General features: G+C 46.9%; 1 protein-coding gene across 1 annotated transcript in view; it reads left to right on the forward strand.

The window, feature by feature from the left end:
* Positions 1-19,872, forward strand: part of LOC116989849 (E3 ubiquitin-protein ligase TRIM39-like) — a 41,913-nt gene that overhangs the window by 13,924 nt on the left and 8,117 nt on the right. Inside the window, exons 3-4 of the mRNA XM_033047415.1 lie at positions 2,358-2,453; positions 6,503-6,534. Of these exons, the coding sequence (XP_032903306.1) occupies positions 2,358-2,453; positions 6,503-6,534 (128 nt within the window). The remainder of the gene's footprint in view (positions 1-2,357; positions 2,454-6,502; positions 6,535-19,872) is intronic.

Consider the following 19,872-nt stretch of genomic DNA (forward strand, 5'->3'; position numbering starts at 1 on the left):
CCATGCATTTGCCTATTCACCCAGCCTATCCAAGTCACCTTGCAACTTTAGAGATCTTCAGATGGGTTCAGATGGGTTCAGATGTGTTTAGAATGTTTAGAAGTGTTTAGAGGGGAATAGATGGGAATAGAGGGGATTAGAGGGGTTCAGAGGTGTTCAGAGGGGGTTAGAGACGTTATAAGCCCCCCCCCCCCCGTGAGAAATTGTATTTCTCTGAAATTAAAGATAGACATAAAGCTGGAGTAACTCAGGAGGACAGGCAGCGCAGCGACTCTGGAGAGAAGACCCTTCTTCAGACTGAACTGAACTCTCGCCGGTGAGAGTACTTGTGATTGTCTGAAGAAGGTTCTCGACCAGAAACGCTACCCTCTCTCCAGAGCCCGTGCCCGTCCTGCTGAGCCACCTTCAGCTTCAGAGCCAAACGTCAACGATTCCGGGAAAGCTGTGGCGACAGGGTGATAGAGCTAGAGAGAGACGAGATGGGGAGCGGGGGAGAGAGAGCGCGCGAGAGAAAGAGGGAGAGAGGGAGAGAGCAAAACACAGAAAGACACAACGTGGGTCGGTAGGTGAATGACTAACCTGCAAACCAAGAAGAAGCCCCTTCTCGCGGCCCGGGGCCCTCACACATGATGGTGAGTTTAATGAAATTCTCAATGTGTCAACGATCTACATTCCTCAGTAAATGTAATTGTGTTTTAAACAAGTATTAATGACGCCGCGTGAATTTTATTCAAAGGAACTACTTGTTGTTAGGAAGTGCTAACAGTACTGGTTAACAAATCGTCTGTGTCTGATGGCCGTGCAGCGATTGTTATACATGTTCGTTTAAAAAAAATAATCCGGATGGCAAAAAAAAACTTTTTATTTAACAAAGAGAATTCGTATTTCCGTACGAAATACGGAACATTAGTGCGGGGCCCCCCTTAGGCGCGGGGCCCAATTATGAGCAATCGGTCTAATCGGCTTAAGGCCGCCCCTGGGTGCAACGTCTCCTCAGGTTACACCTGAGGTTTCCTTAGCGCCGGGCCCCGCCCCTTTCTGTCCTGCCTTAGTCTTTCTCGTCCATATTCAGGCCAGTTTAATGTCCAATCTACCCCTCCCTCGTGTGAGATGAGCTGGAAGCGGCCAGGACATCTTCACACTCAACACTTGTAGCCAAATAGCTCTCATTGCCCGGGACGGCAGCGGGCGCAGCGACACGGGGTTGAGTTTAATTTAATTTAGAGATACAGCACGCAAACAGGCCCTTCGGCCCACCGGGTCCGCGCCGACCAGCGATCCCCGGCCATTAACACTATCCTACACCCACTAGAGACATTTTTTACATTTACCAAGCCATTTTTTTTAACATTTACCAAAAATGGGACAAACTCTATAGAGTCTTGTCTATTATAGAGAAAACTCTATAATAATGGGCACCTCTATAGAGCTCAGTAGTCGAGGACCCGAGAACTTAGGAGCGGTTGGGCAGCCAAGGACTTTACTCACTAGAGCGCAGGAGTCTGAAGAATGATCTATTGCAGGTGTATAATATCACGAAACAAAATGTCAGGGTGAATACTCAGTCTTTTACACTAAGTAAGGCGTGCGAGCATGCGAGTGCATAGGTTTAAGGTGAGAGGGAACAGATTATGTGTAGGGGGAAACCGAAGATCTCGGAGAAAACCCACGCAGATCAAGGGGAGAACGTACAAACTCCGTACAGACGGCACCCGTAGTCAGGATCGAACCTGGGTCTCCGGCGGTGCATTCGCTGTAAGGCAGCAACTCTACCGCTGCGTCACCATGACGGTCAAGTGACCGCCCATATTCAGCAGCTCCACGTCAGTAAAAAAATTGAACCAGGAAGTGGAGGATTAAAATGGCTGCGAAAGACATTTTCGAGAATTTAACCGAGGAGGTAGTTTGTCCCATCTGCCTGGATTTCTTCACCGATCCGGTGACACTGGAGTGTGGGCACAACTTCTGCCGCTCCTGTATCACACAGAGTTGGGACAGGGAGGCGAGAAACTCCTGCCCGGAATGCAGAGACGAGTTTGTGGACCGCACCCTCAGGGTGAATCGGGCCTTGGTTAGACTGGCTGAGAAAGCTCGAACACTGAGCCTGAATCTCAAAGAGAAGGAAAATAAACTTCACTGCGAGAAACATCAGGAAGAACTGAAGCTGTTTTGTGAAACGGACAAGAAACTGATCTGTTTGAATTGTGCAACTGCGCAGGAACACAAGACTCACAGCTTCATGCTGGTAGATGAAGCAATTGAATTCTACAAGGTAAAACCAAATCGATTTTGATCAATGTGTAATATTTTCTTTATTGTCTGACATTTTTATTCTCTGATCTGAACCCCAACCCCAGGAACAGGTGAAATCTTCTTTCGAATCTCTCACAGGAAAGAAATCAGTGATCGAGCAAATGGAGCAGCAACAGAAAGAGAGCATTTCTGGAGTTCAGGTGAGGCTTTGCACTATCGATTTCATTATTTTGTGTAGTTTTGATCCCTGTGATGCGTGTAATAATGGGCACCTCTATAGAGCTCAGTAGTCGAGGACCCGAGATCTTGGGAGCGGTTGGGCAGCCAAGGACTTCACACACTAGAGCGCAGGAGTCTGAAGAATGATCTATTGCAGGTGTATAATATCACGAAACAAAATGTCAGGGTGAATACTCAGTCTTTTACACTAAGTAAGGCGTGCGAGCATGCGAGTGCATAGGTTTAAGGTGAGAGGGAACAGATTATGAACATTAAGGGCAACTTTGATAGTGGGTATATGGAACGAGCTGCCAGGGGAGGTTGTTGATTCAGGTACCATAACAATATTTAAATGATATTTGAACAAATTCGTGGAGAGAAAATTTTAGAACCAGGTCAGCCAAATCCGTAGAGGTGGAAATAGTGCAAATGGGGCAATAGACAATAGACAATAGGTGCAGGAGAAGGGCATTCGGCCCTTCGAGCCAGCACCACTATTCAATCGATCATGGCAGATCATCCCCATTCAGTATCCCGTTCCTGCCTTCTCCCCATATCCCCTGACACTGCTATGCTATGCTGAAGAGCCCTATCTATCTCTCTCTTGAAAGTATCCAGAGAAACAGCATCCAACACCCTCTGAGGCAGAGAATTCCACAGACTCACAACTCTCTGTGTGAAAAAGTGTTTCCTCATCTCCATTCTAAATGGCTAACCCCTTATCATTCAACTGTGGCCCCTGATTCTGGACTCCCCCAACACCGGGAACACATTTCCTGCCTCTAGCGTGTCCAAACCCTTAATAATCTTAGATGTTTCAATAAGAATCCCTCTCATCCTAACTTCCAGAGTATACAAGCCCAGCCGCTCCATTATCTCAGCATATGACAGTCCCGACATCCCAGGAATTAACCTTGTAAACCTACGCTGTACTCCCTCAATAGCAAGAAAGTCCTTCCTCCAATTAGGGGACCAAAACTGCACACAATACTCCAGGTGTGGTCTCAGTAGGGCCTTGCCCATCTGCAGAAGGCCCCTTTGCTCCTGTACTCAACTTCTCTTGTTATGAAGGTCAACATGCCATTCGCTTTCTTCACTGCCTGCTGTACCTGCATGCTTACTTTCATTGAATGTTCAACAAGGACCCCCAGATCCCGTTGTACTTCCCCTTTTCCCAACTTGACACCATTCAGATAATAATCTGCCTTCCTGTTTTTGCCAGTAAAGTAGATAATCTCACACTAATCCACATAAAATTGCATCCACCCACTCCCCCAACCTGTCCAAGTCACCCTGTATTCTCATAGCATCCTCCTCACAGTTCACACTGCCACCCAGCTTTGTGTCATCAGCAAATTTGCTAATGTTACTTTGAATCCCTTCACCTAAATCATTGATATATATTGTAAATAGCTGCCGTCACAGCACCGAGCCTTGCGGTACCCCACTAGTCACTGCCTGCCATTCTGAAACAGACCCGTTAATCCCTGTCTGCCAACCAATTTTCTGTCCATGTCAGCACTCTACCCCCAATACCATGTGCCCTAATTTTGCCCACTACTCTATGTGGGACCTTATCAAATGCTTTCTGAAAGTTCAGGTACACTACATCCACTGGCTCTCCTTTGTTCATTTTCCTAGTTCCATCCTCAAAAAATTGCAGTAGATTAGTCAAGCATGATTTCCCCTTCATAAATCCATGCTGACTCGGACCGATCCTGTTCTACTGATCTGCTATCCAAATGTGCAGCTATTACACCTTTAAGATTTGACTCCTGCACCTTCCCCACCATCGATATCAGCCTAACTGGTCTCTGTTTTCTCTAACATTAGCTACACCCCCCCACCCTCTCAATCCACACGAACTGTTCCTGAACCTATAGAATATTGTAAAATGATCACCGATGCATCCACGATTTCTAGAGGCACTTCCTTAAGTACCCTGGGATGCAGACCATCAGGCCCTGGGGATTTATCAGCCTTCAGACCCATCAGTCTATCCAACACCATTTCCTGCCTAATGTGGTTTCCTTCAGTTCCTCTGTCACCCCAGATCCTCTGGCCACTGCTATATCAGGAAGAATGTTTGTGTCCTCCTTAGTGAAGACAGATCCAAAGTACCTGTTCAACTCATCTGCCATTTCCTTGTTCCCCATAATAAATTTACATTTTCGGTCTTCAAGGGTCCAACTTTGGTCTTAACTAATTTCACATACCTAAAGAAGCTTCTATTATCCTGCTTTATATTCTTGGCTAGCTTACCTTCATACCTCATCTTTTCTCCCCATATTGTCTTTTTGGTTATCTTCTGTTGTTCTTTAAACATGACACAATCCTCTTGCTTCCCGCTCATCTTTGCAACGTTGTACTTCTTCGCATTAATTTTTATACTGTCCCTGACGTCCCTTGTCAGCCATGGTCGTCCCTTTCTCCCCTTGGAATTTTCCTCCTAGGAATGCACTGATCCTGCACCTTCTGTATTATTCCTAGAAACACCTGCCATTTTTGTTCCACTGTCATCCCTGCTAGTGTATTTTTCCAGTCAACTTTGGCCAGCTCCTCCCTCTTGGCCCCATAGTCCCCTTTCTTCAACTGCAACACTGACACCTCCAATCTACTCTTCTCCCTCTCCAATTGTAGATGAAACCTGACCATGTTATGGTCGCTGTCTCCTAATGGCTCATTAACCTCGAGGTCCTTTATCAAATCCGGTTCATTACATTACACTAAATCCAGAATTGCCTTCTCCCTGGTAGGCTCCAATACAAACTGTTCTAAGAATCCATCATGAAGGCAATCTACAAAGTCCCTTTCTTGGGGTCCAGTACTAACCTGATTTTCCAAGTCTACCTGCATGTTGAAATCTCCCATAACAACCACAGCATTACTTTTGCTACATGCCAATTTTAACTCCTGATTCAACCTATGTCCAGGCTACTGTTTGGGGGGCTGTAGATAAGTCCCATTAGGGTCTTTTTATCCTTACAATTCCTTAGTTTATCCATACTGACTCCCCATCTCCTGTCCCATCAGTCTACCCAACACCATTTCCTGCCTTATGCGGATTTCTTTCAGTTCATCCGTCACCCCAGATCCTGTGGCCACTAGTACATCAGGAAGCTTGTTTGTGTCATCCTTGGTGAAGACGGATCCAAAGTACCTTTTCAACTCATCTGCCATTTCCTTGTTCCCCATCATAAATTCACCTTTGATGTCTTCAAGGGTCCAACTTTGGTCTTAACTAATGTTTTCCTCTTCACATACCACAATAAGATTTTACTATCCTCTTTTATACACTTGGCTTGCTTACCTTCGTACCTCATCTGTTCTCGCCGTATTGCCTTTTTGGTACCTTCTGTTGCTCTTCTGTTCCTCTTGTATCCCGCTCATCTCTGCTACGTTGTACGTCTTCTCTTTTATTTTTATACCATCCATGACTTCCCTTGTCAGCCACGGTCGCCCCTTACTCCCCTTGGTATCTTTCTTCCTCTTTGCAATCAATTGATTCTGCACATTTTGTATATTCCCAGAAATACCTGCCATTGTTGTTCCACTGTCAACCCTGCTAGGGTATCTTTACAGTCAATTTGGCCAACTCCTCCCTCATGGCTCCATAGTCCCCTTTGTTCAACTGTAACACTGACACCTCCAATTTACCCTTCTCCCTCTCAAATTGTAGATTAAAACTCACCATATTATGGTCACTATCTCCTAATGACTTCTTAACCTCAAGTTCCCTTTATCAAATCCGGTTCATTACATAAGGTCTTGTCGGTTACATTACTTTCACCAGATATTTCAGAATTATCAAGACGAGCTCTTGAATTGCCAATGTATTGATAGCTATGGATTACATATGGGTAAATCAAATTAGTGTAGATACGTACAGAGCCCAGCATGGACATGTTGATCCGAAGGGACTATTTCTGCACTTCAGGACTCGGATTCACTCGCCAAATGTCACCTTCCATGTCATGAAGAAACACAGCAGAGTGACATAATATATTGATTTTAATCTTTCATCTGACAGGAAGAGTCACACAACCTTCAGTCACAGATCACATCCCAGTTTGCTGAACTGCACCAGATATTCACTGAGAAAGAGCGGCGCTTCCTTGGAGATATCCAGGAGGAAGAGAAAAAGATTGTAAAAAGAATGAAGAAAAATCTTCAAGAGATTCAAGAGAATTTAAATTCCATTCAAGAGGAACTCTCAAAGTTACAGGAACAGATCGACCGCAAGGCCGATGTGATATTTCTTAAGGTGAGGAGTTACACTACAGTTCGGATAAGTGAAAGTGCACAGACACAAAATGGTGGGTTAAATTTCTGAAATAAATGCTGCATTTACCAGTAATTCAGTACTGGGTCAATGTCCCGTCTGTTCCATCTACTCACCACACTCGACAATAATGCCCCAAATTCCCCCTCCACATCATAGACATTCGGCCCATCCACTGCTGTCAGTTTTCCTGCTCCGCACAAGCCTCTCCCCACCTACTCACAACATCCACCATCAGTGCCCACAGTTGCCACATCTCTCGTATTTATCCACCTTTATCCACCTCCCCATGAAATTACCACTCCTGTGGTAGAGGGTTCTATATTATCTTGACTGAATCTCTAGTGGAACTTTTGAAAGACCACCTGATATTTCATCTTCAATTCACTTTCATATCATGATCTGATATTTCAATGTTTAATCTTGCATTAAATGTTGTACCCTTTATCCTTTATCTCCACACAGTGGACGGCTTGTTTTTACACATGTACAGTTTTTTCTTTGACAGGATAGCAGGCAAACAAAGGCTTTTCGCCGTACATCAGTACATGTGACTATAATAAGTTCAGTAGTTCAGAAGTGATCGGAAAAGTAGTAGCCCATCAAGTCTACTCCGCCATTCAATCGTCACATATCTACCTGCCCTAACCCCATTCTCCTGCCCTCTCCCCATAGCCCTGACACCCGTACTAATCAAGATAAAATTAAATTCCGTTAAGTTTCCTTTAAGTAGCCAAAGAAATTCACGAAGTGTGCAGTCTTTCCTGTAAGTTTAATCCTCAGATCAATGGCAGATTGTTCACTAACACTCCTTACACATTCTTGGTTCTTTGTTCATTCGTGTAATACCCTCAAGCTGTGTCAGCTGGGGTCAGAGTTGGGAAATGGGAATTTTCAGCAGCCCCTAAAGTTCTATGGAATGGTTTCTGTTGTGAAGTGAACCATCAGTCCCAATGAATTCAGGAACAAAATCAAGTGTTGGAGCAACTCTGCGGGTTATGCAACATCTGTGGGGGATTTGGATGGGTGACGTTTCGGGTCGGGACCCTTCTTCAGATTGTTGTTGTGAGGGGTGGGGAGCTGGAAAAGCGATGGAGTTTGACAAAGCCTCATGACTGGCAAAGGATACAGGCGAGGGAGGTTTGCCTGGCAGTTGTGTGAACATCGGCTAGAGATGAAAAGTGTAGGAAAGGGGGTCAGGTAAGAAAAGAGGAGAGATATGTTGCCAGATGGAGGATTAGAGGAGAAAGGGTTCTGGGGGACTGGGTAAGAGAGCGGGTTGGTGCGAAAAGTGGAAGCTCATTAAGCTAGGCACATGGAAGAAATGGGGTAATGGGGAGAGAGATGGTGTTACATAACATTGGAGATGTCAATGTTCATTCTGCTGTGTTGTAAACTACCCGAGCGGAATATGAGGTGCCGATCCTCCATTTAGCGTGTGACCTCACTCTGTCAATGGAGGAGGCCCAGGACTGGAAGAACAATATGGAAATGAGAAGTGGAGTTGGAATGTTTAGTAACCGGGATGTTCCGCAGATCTGGGTCACTTAGTCTACACCAATCCACATCCCCGTGAAACGCTGCCTGCTACGCCATGTTCCAGCACTTTGTGTTTTATATAAGATGGCATTTTGCATTTCTTGTATCTCAATGAATTGAGCTTTGTGTTTTATTTATTTCAGGATGAAGCTGGTCGGGAGAGCAGGTAGGACATGCTCTTGACTGAAGCTTTGTGTGGATGTGTAATGTAACACCAATTACATGCTCAATGTATCACCATGTGTTTACTGTTTGCAGTGCGAGTGTTGATACTGAATCGTTGTCAGTGACAGATGCTGCCCCGGCCTTTGAAACGATCTATCGCCCCTTTGTGTTGAGCACAATGATAACAGAAATATCCGATGCCATTAAGCGGTGTAGCTTTTCACCTTACGGTAAAAATATTGAATTCTATGTTTTTTTTAAACTAACTTAACCCCCCACCCCCGCCACACACACACACGCACACCATCTCCCACCGTCTTCCACCCCATCCTCCTGCAGCTTCTCGACACCCCCTACCCCCCCCCCCCACCCCACCGTCATTTCCCTGTACCTCACCTGCACTTGTATCCATTTCTCCCCTCCACCACATCCTCCACCACATCCTCCACCTCATCCTCCACCACAACCTCCACGGACATCCCTACCTCTGGCTTCACAATTCACACCACTTCCATCCTTATCTCACACCTTTTGTCTTTTCATCCCTGTCATTCATCCAACAATTGGCCTATCAAACATTCCTCTCGCTGGTATCCGCCTCTCACGTGTGTTGGGTGGAGATAGAATCCCACCACTAGCCACAACTTCCCATCCCCACCCCTTTCCGCTTTCCGCAGACCGTTCCCTCTGCAACTTCCTGGTTAACTCGTCACTTCCCATCCAAACCACCCTCTCTCCTGCTATTTCCCCCTGCAACCGCAGGAGTTGCAACACATGTCCCTATACCTCCCCTCTCCGACTTCGTCCAAAGACCACAACAGTCTTTTCAGGTGAGGCAGAGGTTCATTTGCACCACATCCAACCTCATCTACTGTATCCATTGTATCAGTGTGGACTCATGTATATTGTGGGGTACTGATTGTGGATGATCAGCCATTATCAGGTTGAATGGCGGTGCTGGCTCGAAGGGACAAATGGCCTACTCCTGCACCAATTGTCTATTGTCTATATGGCGAGACCAAGTGCAGGCTTGGCGATCGCTTCACTGAACACCTCTGCTCAGTCCGCCTAAATATACCTGATCAACCCACCCTCCCGACCCCCTGGCACTATCTGATTCTATGCTTCCCCCCCCCCCCAGTCTCCGTCACCCTGGATGTGGAAACAGCGAGTCCGCAGCTCGACGTGTCTGAGGATCGGAAGAGGGTGAGATGGACCCAGACCCGGAGGAGTCTCCCTGACACCGGGAAGAGGTTTACAGTCAATCCGCGTGTGTTGGGAACGGAGGGATTCACATCGGGGAGACATTACTGGGAGGTGGAGGTGACGGGGAATCGGAAATGGAGGCTGGGAGTCGCCGCAGAGTCTGTGGACAGGAAGGGAGGGGTCACACCGACCCCGGAGACTGGAGCCTGGAGCATCCAGCAGCAGGGTGACCAGTTTGATATAGTCACCTCCCCTCCATCCCGTCTCCCCGCCCGTCCCATCCCCGGGAGGGTGGGAGTTTATCTCAGTTACGAGTCCGGGACAGTTTCATTTTACGACGCGGACACCAAGTCCATTCTCCACACCTTCACTGGGAATAAATTCACGGAGAAACTGTATCCTTTGATCTGTACTGCGGATGAAAACCAGTGGCTGAGAATCTGCTCCGGTTCCGCTCCGGGTGTGTAAAAGAGTCGGGTCCCGGGACCGGCGTCAGGAGCGGGGCTCAGGGGCTGTGGGGCAGAAACCCGGTGGACAACAGGTCGGCGCTGAACGAACGGCCCCCGTTATACCCCAAATTCAGTGTCGTGAAACCCCAGTGAGCGCGGAAATAAAACCAGGAGGAATGTAAATGTGGGAAGAGTGAAATAAACAGCAACTGAAATCAGAGCTGTATGTCCGTCGATCCGTTCATTTTAACGCGTTAACCGCGTCCGGCAACGGAACAGAAATTACTTTTGTGAAAATATAAAGATTGAAACAAACTCCTTTCCCGCGGGTTCAGCAGCAGCCGCGGGCGGCGGGTCCTGAGCTCCGGGCTCCCCCGGGTCCTAAAGTCCGTCTACTCAGATAGCGTGTTTGCAGCATTTGCTCTCCACACAACAGATTAGTTTTCTTCGGAACGGATCTTTGGAAGAATGGGTTCAAACCGAATTCCCAGTTCCAGGTGGGAGCCCGTTGTGCTCAGGCTCTGCCTGTTTCTATGCAGGATATGTGGATCATTCATTGTTTCTCTCGCCGCCAGACCCCTCCCTCAGCTCTCTCCCATCAATGGTTCTTTAGTATCACCTGTTACCTCAGCTACAATGGAATTTGATTTATCATACATACAACAAAACAAAATGACACAAAAAAACGAAACATAAGCAGCACGTCAGCGGCGTGTGAGAATACTTAGGCACACAAAACGCGCGGAGACCCACAGCCATCAGTCCAATGTCCGGGACACACACGCATTCACCGTGATGTGGTCAGTGATTCACCAACCGCTTAGTTCTCTCTGCAGTCCCTGTCCGCCCGAACAGTCACAAAGCCGTCCGTCCCCGCACCAGACTCCAGGACGCCCCTGTGGCGCGACGCCTCCGTAAACACCGACACCACCGCACTCACAGTACTCCCACTGAATCCCCACCAGTGCAGGCAGTATCCACCTTGCTTTCGGTGACCTCGCACTCCTCGCTGCGATGGAAGATGAATAACATTTACCTTCTTCCTCCTTATCTCCCGCGGTCGTGGCGATCGAATCGCCCGCAGTCGGTGCGATGGAAACTCCTGCAGCTGGAGGTCCCGAAGCCGATCCCTAACAAAGGGACCGCCAGAACCACGATGTGTGGCCGCAGTGCGGACGGAGATACGATCGGAAAAAAGCCTCATGCCGTCGGACGAAGAGAGTTAAACAAGTTTCCCCCATTCCACCGTCCCCCACACAATACAAAAACCCAAAGAACCCAAACATGCAAATAAAACGGACTAAAAAGCAACAAAGAAGAAATGTTCAAGACAGACTGTTGGCGAGGCTGCCTCTCACGGAGCCACCCGGTACGCCATGTCTGTATCGCTCCTGGTTCCTGCTCTCGATCACCGCTTTAACGTTTCATCTCCCTCACTGCCAGTTTCCAACCAGCTCCCACTTTCCTCTGCTCGAGCCCCGACTCTTCCCTTCGCTTTCTCGACGTCTCCGTTTCTGAGAAAACGCGAGTGACCAAAGTCCATTCCAAGCCCGCGGACGCCATCGGCTACTTCGTCTATCCACTATCCCTGTTTGCGCATCGAAATGGAATATTCCCTCCACGATCGAGTGCGTACAGCAACATCCCGCTTACATTTACACAATGTCCTCGCATCTCTTTTAGGAGACCACAAAGTGCTTTACTGGTGGAATTCTCTTTGAAATGCAGCCAGGAATGGCAACTGAAATGCAGGAGTCAATTTACAGACAGGGACATTCACAAACAGTTTAAAAGCAATCTATACTGTCCAAAGCGATTTGTGTTTATTTCAATTGGAGTATTAGAAGCACCAAGCACATCATTCAAATAAACACAATCTTTCTATTCGGTTCTTATGAATGTTACTGGTCGTGTGAATTATCCAACTACAACAACAGGGTATTAAATGTATCTGTTGTATTAATCTACTGACCTACAATATTGTAAGATGGTTTGATTTCAATGAACCATCCCATTTTACATATTTACCTCGGATTATCTGCCTCTGTTTCTTCCCTTCTTTCACCCAATCCATCAGGTGAAACTTTAATCGCCGCCCTCAGCCCAAGAGAGAGAAATTGTCATGAGTTGTTAATTGTCATATGTACCGGGGCGGAGTAATGAAATTGTTACTTGTCCTTAATCTAAGTTTGCATCTATATCACTCATCACAACTTTCCCTCCTTAAACTGCGGGACACACTTCTGTTCCTGACTTCAATGTTAGTAAATAATCTTCGCTCCTCATTCAAGGAATGTTGCCATTCCATCCCCCATGTCCGTAATCTTCCAGATTTGTAATCAGCATTCCCAACTCCCAACAAAGTGGGTTGCAAAATCTCAGACTCAGAGGCTTTTGCCTGAGCCCAGACCTCTGTTGTGTGGGTGGACAAAGCTGAGATAGTCAAGTGGGCTTGGGATGGATCTGCAGTTGGTCAGGCAGGGTCTGTGGAGAGAGGACATGAGTTCGCATCCCGAGTCTCTGGTCGAGATTTGCCCTGACCCTGTCAGTCCTGCTGTACATAAAATAATACTGTTATTGATGTTGTTGGGAATATGAGGCACTGTTTCTCCAGTTTGTGTATGGCCTCACTCTGGCAACGGAGAGGGCTCAGGACAGAAAGGTCAACGTGGGAATGGGAAGATGAGTTAAAATGGTTGGCATCCGGCAGCCCTTGGCGGACCGAGTGCAAGTGTTCAGCCAAATGGTCGGCGACTATGGACTTTCACACGAATGTGCACCAGGCGTCACCAGGAATACAGGATGCAGTAGATGAGGTGACCGTGAACCTCTGTCTCATTTGGAAGGATGGCTGTGATCCCTGGATGGAGGTGAGAGGGAAGGTACTATAAATGCAGTTAGTTCAGGTGTTCAGTTTAGTTTATTGTCACGTGTACCGAGCTACAGTGAAAAGCTCTTGTTGCGTGCGACCCAGTTAGCAGAAAATCAAGCCACATCCAGTGTGTACATACATGACAAGAGAAGAACCTTTAGTGCATGGTAAAGCCGGCAAATTGCGATCAAGTACAGTCCGAGGGTCACCAAAGAGGTAGATAGTAGTTCAGCGCTGCTGTCTGGTTGTGGAAATATGAGTGAGTTGCCTGATAACAGATGGGCAGAAACTGTCCCTGAATCTGGAGGTGTGGATCTTACTCGTGTTTTGTGCAGTTGTATCAAATCCTGTATTTCATACCCTCACGGACCCAGCAAATATGTCAAACGCCTTCGTCACCACCCTGCCCATCCCTGATGCAATGTTCATGGAGCTGTGTGTCTGCATTCCAATGTCTCTCTAGTCTGCTAAAAATAACACAGGGTGTAACTTTATAATGTGTATAAACTGCCCTGGCCTGTTTACCAACTTGCATCACACTTATCCGAGTTAATTAAATCAGCCTTTAAGCCGCCCATTGGCCCAGTTCCATCCCAGATAAATGGATTCACTCCAAAATGTCACCATAGAAACGTAGAAACATAGAAAATAGGTGCAGGAGTAGGCCATTCGGCCCTTCGATCGAGGTGCATTTAATTGGACCACGGGTGATCATTCAAAAATCAACACCCTGTTCATCCCTTCTCCCCCATATCCCTTGATTCTGCTAACGCTAAGAGCTACACTTAACTCTCTCTTGAACACACCCAGTGAATTGGCCGCTACTGCCTTCGTTAGCAGAGAATGCCACGAATTCACAACCCCCCGGGTGAAAAAGTTCTCCCTCATCTCAGTCCGATATGACCTCCTTATTTATAAACTGTGACCCCTGGTTCTGGATTCCCCCCCACATCGGGAACATGTTTCCTCTATCTAGCCTGTCCAATCCGCTAAAAAAAAGTATATGTTTCTATCAGAGACCCACTCATCCTTCTAAATTCCAATGAGTATTAGCCCTGTGAACCCATTTTTGATCACACGTTCACTAACACTATCCTACATACTAGGGACAATTTATTTTAACCAATGTTTGTCTCATCTAACCATTGGAACAGAGATGAGGGAAACCTTTTACACGCAGAGAGTTGGGTGAATTTGTGGAATTATCTGCCTCGGAAGCAATAGAGGCCGATTCACTGGATGCATTCAAAATAGAGTTAGATAGAGCGCTTAGGGCTAGAGGAATAAAGGGGTATGGGGAGGAGACAGGAACGGGGTACTGATTGTGGATGAACAGCCATGATCACATTGAATGGCCGTGCTGGCTCGAAGGGCCGAATGGCCTAATCCTGCACCTCTATTCTATGTATCTATGTAACCATGCCGCCCACATACACATCCAAATCGTCTACATTGTTTAAACAATGTCAACAGTTGAGCCAGCACCGAGCCCTGCGGCAACCCACTTGCCCTCTGTCTCCATTCTGAGGAGCAACCCTCTACCATCGCCCTCGGAATCCTACCTTCAGGCCAATTTTGTGTCCCATTAGCTTGTGGAAAACGTGAAAACGCACACCTCCAGATTCAGGGACAGTTTCTCCCAGGTGTCACCAGGCAACTGAAGCATCCCACCACAACCAGGGAGCAGTGCTGAACTATAATCTACCTCATTGGTGACCCTCGGTCTATCCTTGATCGGACTTTAACCTTGCACTAAACGTTATTCCCTTATCAGTATCAATACCGGGTGGCTACGTCAGCGATGGTAGCCTCGCCAACAGCCTGTCTGTCTTTTCGTCTTTTTTAATTTATTTTCAGTGTGTTTTAAAATATGGGTTAATCTTCTCTGGTGTGTTTTATGTGGGGGAGGGGGGAGGGGGCGGGGGAAATTATTTTTCAATCTCTTACCTTGCCGGAGATGCGATTGTTTACCGAATCATAGATCCGGTCGCTCTGCGGCCTAACATCATGGAGCTGGCGGCCTTGATTATGATTATGATTATGATGATGAAACACTGTAATGTCTCGATTGTAATCATGCATTGTCTTTCCGCTGACTGGAGTGGACGCAACTAAAGCTTTTCACTGTACCTGATTTTAAAACCAAGCTCTAAAGTGCATACATTTGGGGTTTATTTTATTTAAACACTGAAAGCACCAAGGTACGAAATTCGAATAAATAAAACATTTCTATTAGGTTCTTGTGCATTTTACTGGTCGTGTGTATTATCCAAATTTAACAAATGGGGATTAAATGTATCTCTTGCATTCATCTATTAATGTATCAATTCGTCATGTTTAGGGGGTCTTTACCCTCAAAGAGGATCCGCTCATAGCTTCCACAAATGCTTCTTGATCAATTTAATTATACCAGAAGTTCTCTTCTCGCTCCTGCATTGAGGGTCTCTCCACTATTCCACCTCATGCATGTGCCGCATCTGCAGACTCTTGTGTCCCAGTGAATTCTGGACATCAACAACAACGAACCAAGCATTATAAATTATTACATTAAACGAAACGCATGCACGTAGAACTTCAAAATAGCAGAATATGGTTTAAAAATATGCAGCACGCCAAGACGTTATAGGTGACGTTTCGGGTCGAGACCCTTGTTCAGGCTGCCTCACCCGCTGAGTTTCTCCAGCACTTGTGTCTACCACCAAGCTGTCTAAATGTTTGCGCGGCGCAGGGTCCCCACCTGCTGGTAAAAACCCGATACTGCAGAATCGGCCGATATATGAACCCATTGCCCGAGGGGATGGTGAATCTGGGGCAGAGAGAATGAACAGATTACGGTGCTGGAGGCCGGCATCGACGTGGGAGCAGTGGCGGTGACTGAGACACAATCCGGCATGACGAGAGAAACGAACAGGAGAGACCGCTAGAGCTACCTGGTTGTCTAACAGTAATACATTGTGCTATTATTTGCATTGTTTTATCATCAACTTCACAAGTTAATAAAATACTGTTCTTAATAAACAAAACTTAATCTTCTTATTAAGGAATTAATGTAAGTCGGTGATAAATTTCTCAGGGTGTAGATGTCGCTGCAAGACCAGCATTTATTGCACATCACTAACTGCCCTCTGAGTAGATCGCTCGGACAATTCCAAGGACATTTGATCTTCAACCACTTTGAACGAGTTGGACCTTAAACAAAATAAGAGTGTTGCGGTGATTGTATTTCAGACAGTTTATTTATTTCTAGCATTTGTGGTGACTAACTGTATTTACGGTGGGGTAAATGTTTAAAATTGTGTCCCTGGATTGTGCCACTGATTACAATCAAGTCAAACTCCAGTACAATAGATAGGGGAAAGGGGACAGTTCCACTGGGCAGCGTATAGTTCTCAGTATTGCTGCGTCACAACCCGCTAACATTTATACAATGTCCTCGCATCTCTTTTCGGAGACCACAGAGTGCTTTACCTGCGTAAATCACATTGAAGTGCAGCCAGTAATGGCAACGGGAATCCAGAACCTCATCAATGAAGGCCCAGAGTACAACATCAGGACATAGTCACAAAAACCTGGAGTAACTCAGCGGGCCAGGCAGCATCTCTGGACAGAAGGAGTGAGTGACGTTTAGGGTCGAGACTCTTCTTCAGACCGAGAGTCAGGGGAAAGGGAAGCGAGATATATAGACGGTGATATAATGAGATGTAAAAAAAATGTGAAAGAGTCCGAATAAGGGTCACGGCCCGAAACGTCAGCGATTCCTTCTCTCCTGAGATGCTGCCTGTCCTGCTGAGATACTCCAGCATTTTGTAACTGTCTTCGATTTAAACCAGCATCTGCAGTTCCTTCCTATTTCATCAGGAGGTTATGTTGAATCGGTATAAAATACAGGTTTGGACCCAACTGGTGCATCAAGCCTATTTCTGGTCACCAAACTTAATGAATGAAGCGAGGATCATCGGGAGGGCGCAGGAGATATTCACTGGAATGGTTTCAAGGATGAGGAGATTCGGGTCGAGGGTGAGGCTGGAGAAGCGGGTGCAGGTTCTCTGTGGAGAAGGGAATTTGAAAGCTTTCACAGAGGGTTCAAGCTCGGGTCCGGTGTGGAGAGGGGGAATGGGGAGCAGGGGGTCGGGGTCTTTCCCATGTGAGCGAGGTTCAAATGGGCACAGATTTGAGAGAGAGAAGCAACAAGGGAAATATGGCTCGGGGTGTAGGAAGGAACTGCAGATGCTGGTTTGAACCGAAGATAGACACAACATGCTGGAGTAACTCAGCGGGACAGGCAGCATCTCTGGAGAGAAGTAATGGGTGACGTTTCGGGTAGAGACGGTCTCCAGCATTTTGTGCCTATCTAAGGGGAATAAGGCTTTTCAGTTTAGTTTATTGTCACGTGTTTCGAGGTACAGTGAAATACTTTTGTTGCGCGCTATCCAGTCAGCAGAAAGACAATACATGATTATAATCGAGCCACTTACAGTGGACAGATACTCGATGATGGAATAACGTTTAGTCCAAGGTTAAACCAGCAAAGTCCGATCATAGTTAAAGTGAGAAATGTTGAGGAGGGAGTAGAGATTTAAGAGTGTGGGGCGATTGTAATATGTGATTGTAGATCTGCATCGCACGCAAATAGACGCCTTGGTTGGGCGCCATCTCGGAAGCATTAGCGGCAAGAATGACCTGCAGGGGCGGGAGGAAATGCTGCCAATTGGGCTTTCGAATCTGAGTGCTCCGTGTTCCACACTCACTGATTCCACGGTGGCGCAGCGGTAGAGTTGCTGCCTTGCAGCGCTTGCAGCGCCAGAGACCCGGGTTCGATCCCGACTACGGGTGCTGTCTCTATGTTCAACCCCGTGACCGCGTGCGTTTTCTCTGAGATCTTCGGTTTCCTCCCACACTCTAAAGACGAACAGCTATGTAGGTTAATTTACTTGGTGGATGTGTAAAATTGTGTGTACAGGATAGTGTTAATATTCAGCCTGACGAAGGTCTCGACCCGAAACCTGATCTATTCCTTCGCTTCATGGATGCTGCCGCACCCGCTGATTTTCTCCAGCAATTTTGTCTACTGCTGCATGAGAGACAGGTGCACTGTTGTGGAATAAAATAAGGGCGGAGGGAGGTCTCCGTCCATCCTGATCCCGGGCTGTGAACGGAGATGCGGGCGGCGGGTTCCACTGCCCAACAGGTGCAACGTCTCCTCAGGTTACACCCGAGGCTTCCTTAGCGCCGGGCCCCGCCCCTTTCTGTCCTGCCTTAGTCTTTCTCGTCCTTATTCAGGCCAGTTTAATGTCCAATCTACCCCTCCCTCGTGTGAGATGAGCTGGAAGCGGCCAGGACATCTTCACACTGAACACTTGCAGCCAAGTAGTATTAATTGCCCGGGACGGCAGCGGGCGCAGCGACACGGTACTGCAGGGGCTGGGTTTAATTTAGTTTAGAGATACAGCGCGCAAACAGGCCCTTCGGCCCACTGGGTCCGCGCCGACCAGCGATCCCCGGCCATTAACACTATCCTACACCCACTAGGGACATTTTTTACATTTACCAAGCCATTTTTTAACATTTACCAAAAATAGGAGTGTGGGGGGGAACCGAAGATCTCGGAGAAAACCCACGCAGATCACGGGGAGAACGTACAAACTCCGTACAGACAGCGCCCGTAGTCAGGATTGAACCAGGGTCTATGGGACTGCATTCGCTGTAAGGCAGCAACTCTACCGCTGCGCCACCGTGACGGTCACGTGACCGACCATATTCAGCAGCACCACGTCAGAGAAAACCTTTTGAACCAGGAAGTGGAGGAATTAAAGGTACACAAAATTGCTGGAGAAACTCAGCGAGTGCAGCAGCATCTATGGAGCGAAGGAAATAGGCGACGTTTCGGGCCGGAACCCTTCTACAGTGGAGGATTAAAATGACTTCGAAAGACCAGGTCGAGAGTTGGACCGAGGAGGCAGTTTGTCCCATCTGCCTGGATTTCTTCACCGATCCGGTGATACTGGAGTGTGGGCACAACTTCTGCCGCTCCTGTATCACACAGAGTTGGGACAGGGAGCAGAGAAACTCCTGCCCGGAATGTAGAGATGAGTTTCCAGACCGCACCCTCAGGGTGAATCGGGCCTTGGCGAGACTGTCTGAGAAAGCTCGAACACTGAGCCTGAATCTCAAAGCGAAGAAAAGTAAACTTCAGTGCGAGAAACATCAGGAAGAACTGAAGCTGTTTTGTGAAACTGACAAGAAACTGATCTGTGTGATTTGTGCAGCTGGGCGGGAACACAAGACTCACAGCTTCATGCCGGTCGATGAAGCAATTGAATTCTACAAGGTAAAACAAAATGAACTTCGATCACATCATTGTGTAATCTTTTCTTTATTGTCTGACATTTGTATTCTCTGATCTGAAACCCAACCCCAGGAACAGGTGAAATCTTCTTTCGAATCTCTCACAGAAAATAAATCAGAGATCGAGAAAATGGAGCAACAACAAAAAGAGAGCATTTTTGGAGTTCAGGTGAGGCTTTGTACTATCTGTAGATTGGTTTATGCATGAAAGCCAATCATAGTAGAATAGCATCACTAACTTCACCTTACTGCGTGATTCATACTAACACCCACTTTTTATAGTAGTCAGTCTTGGAAGAGGTAACGATGAACTAACAACTAACGACCTGCTGTACCGTTATTATATGGGTACTGATTAAAGCTGATCTGGAACTTCAGATTGTGGATCTCGCATATTTACATGGTGTTGGTGTTATCCTCTGCATCCATCTACCAGGTTTTATTTCTGTTTGTCAGTTTTTTCTTCCTTGCTTCACTATGGCTCAATCATGCAGAAAGCCTGTGCAGCTTATCTTCGATTCCGACATCGGCGAGCGATGGCG

This window comes from Amblyraja radiata, chromosome 30, assembly GCF_010909765.2.
Source record: "Amblyraja radiata isolate CabotCenter1 chromosome 30, sAmbRad1.1.pri, whole genome shotgun sequence".
NCBI lineage: Eukaryota > Metazoa > Chordata > Chondrichthyes > Rajiformes > Rajidae > Amblyraja > Amblyraja radiata.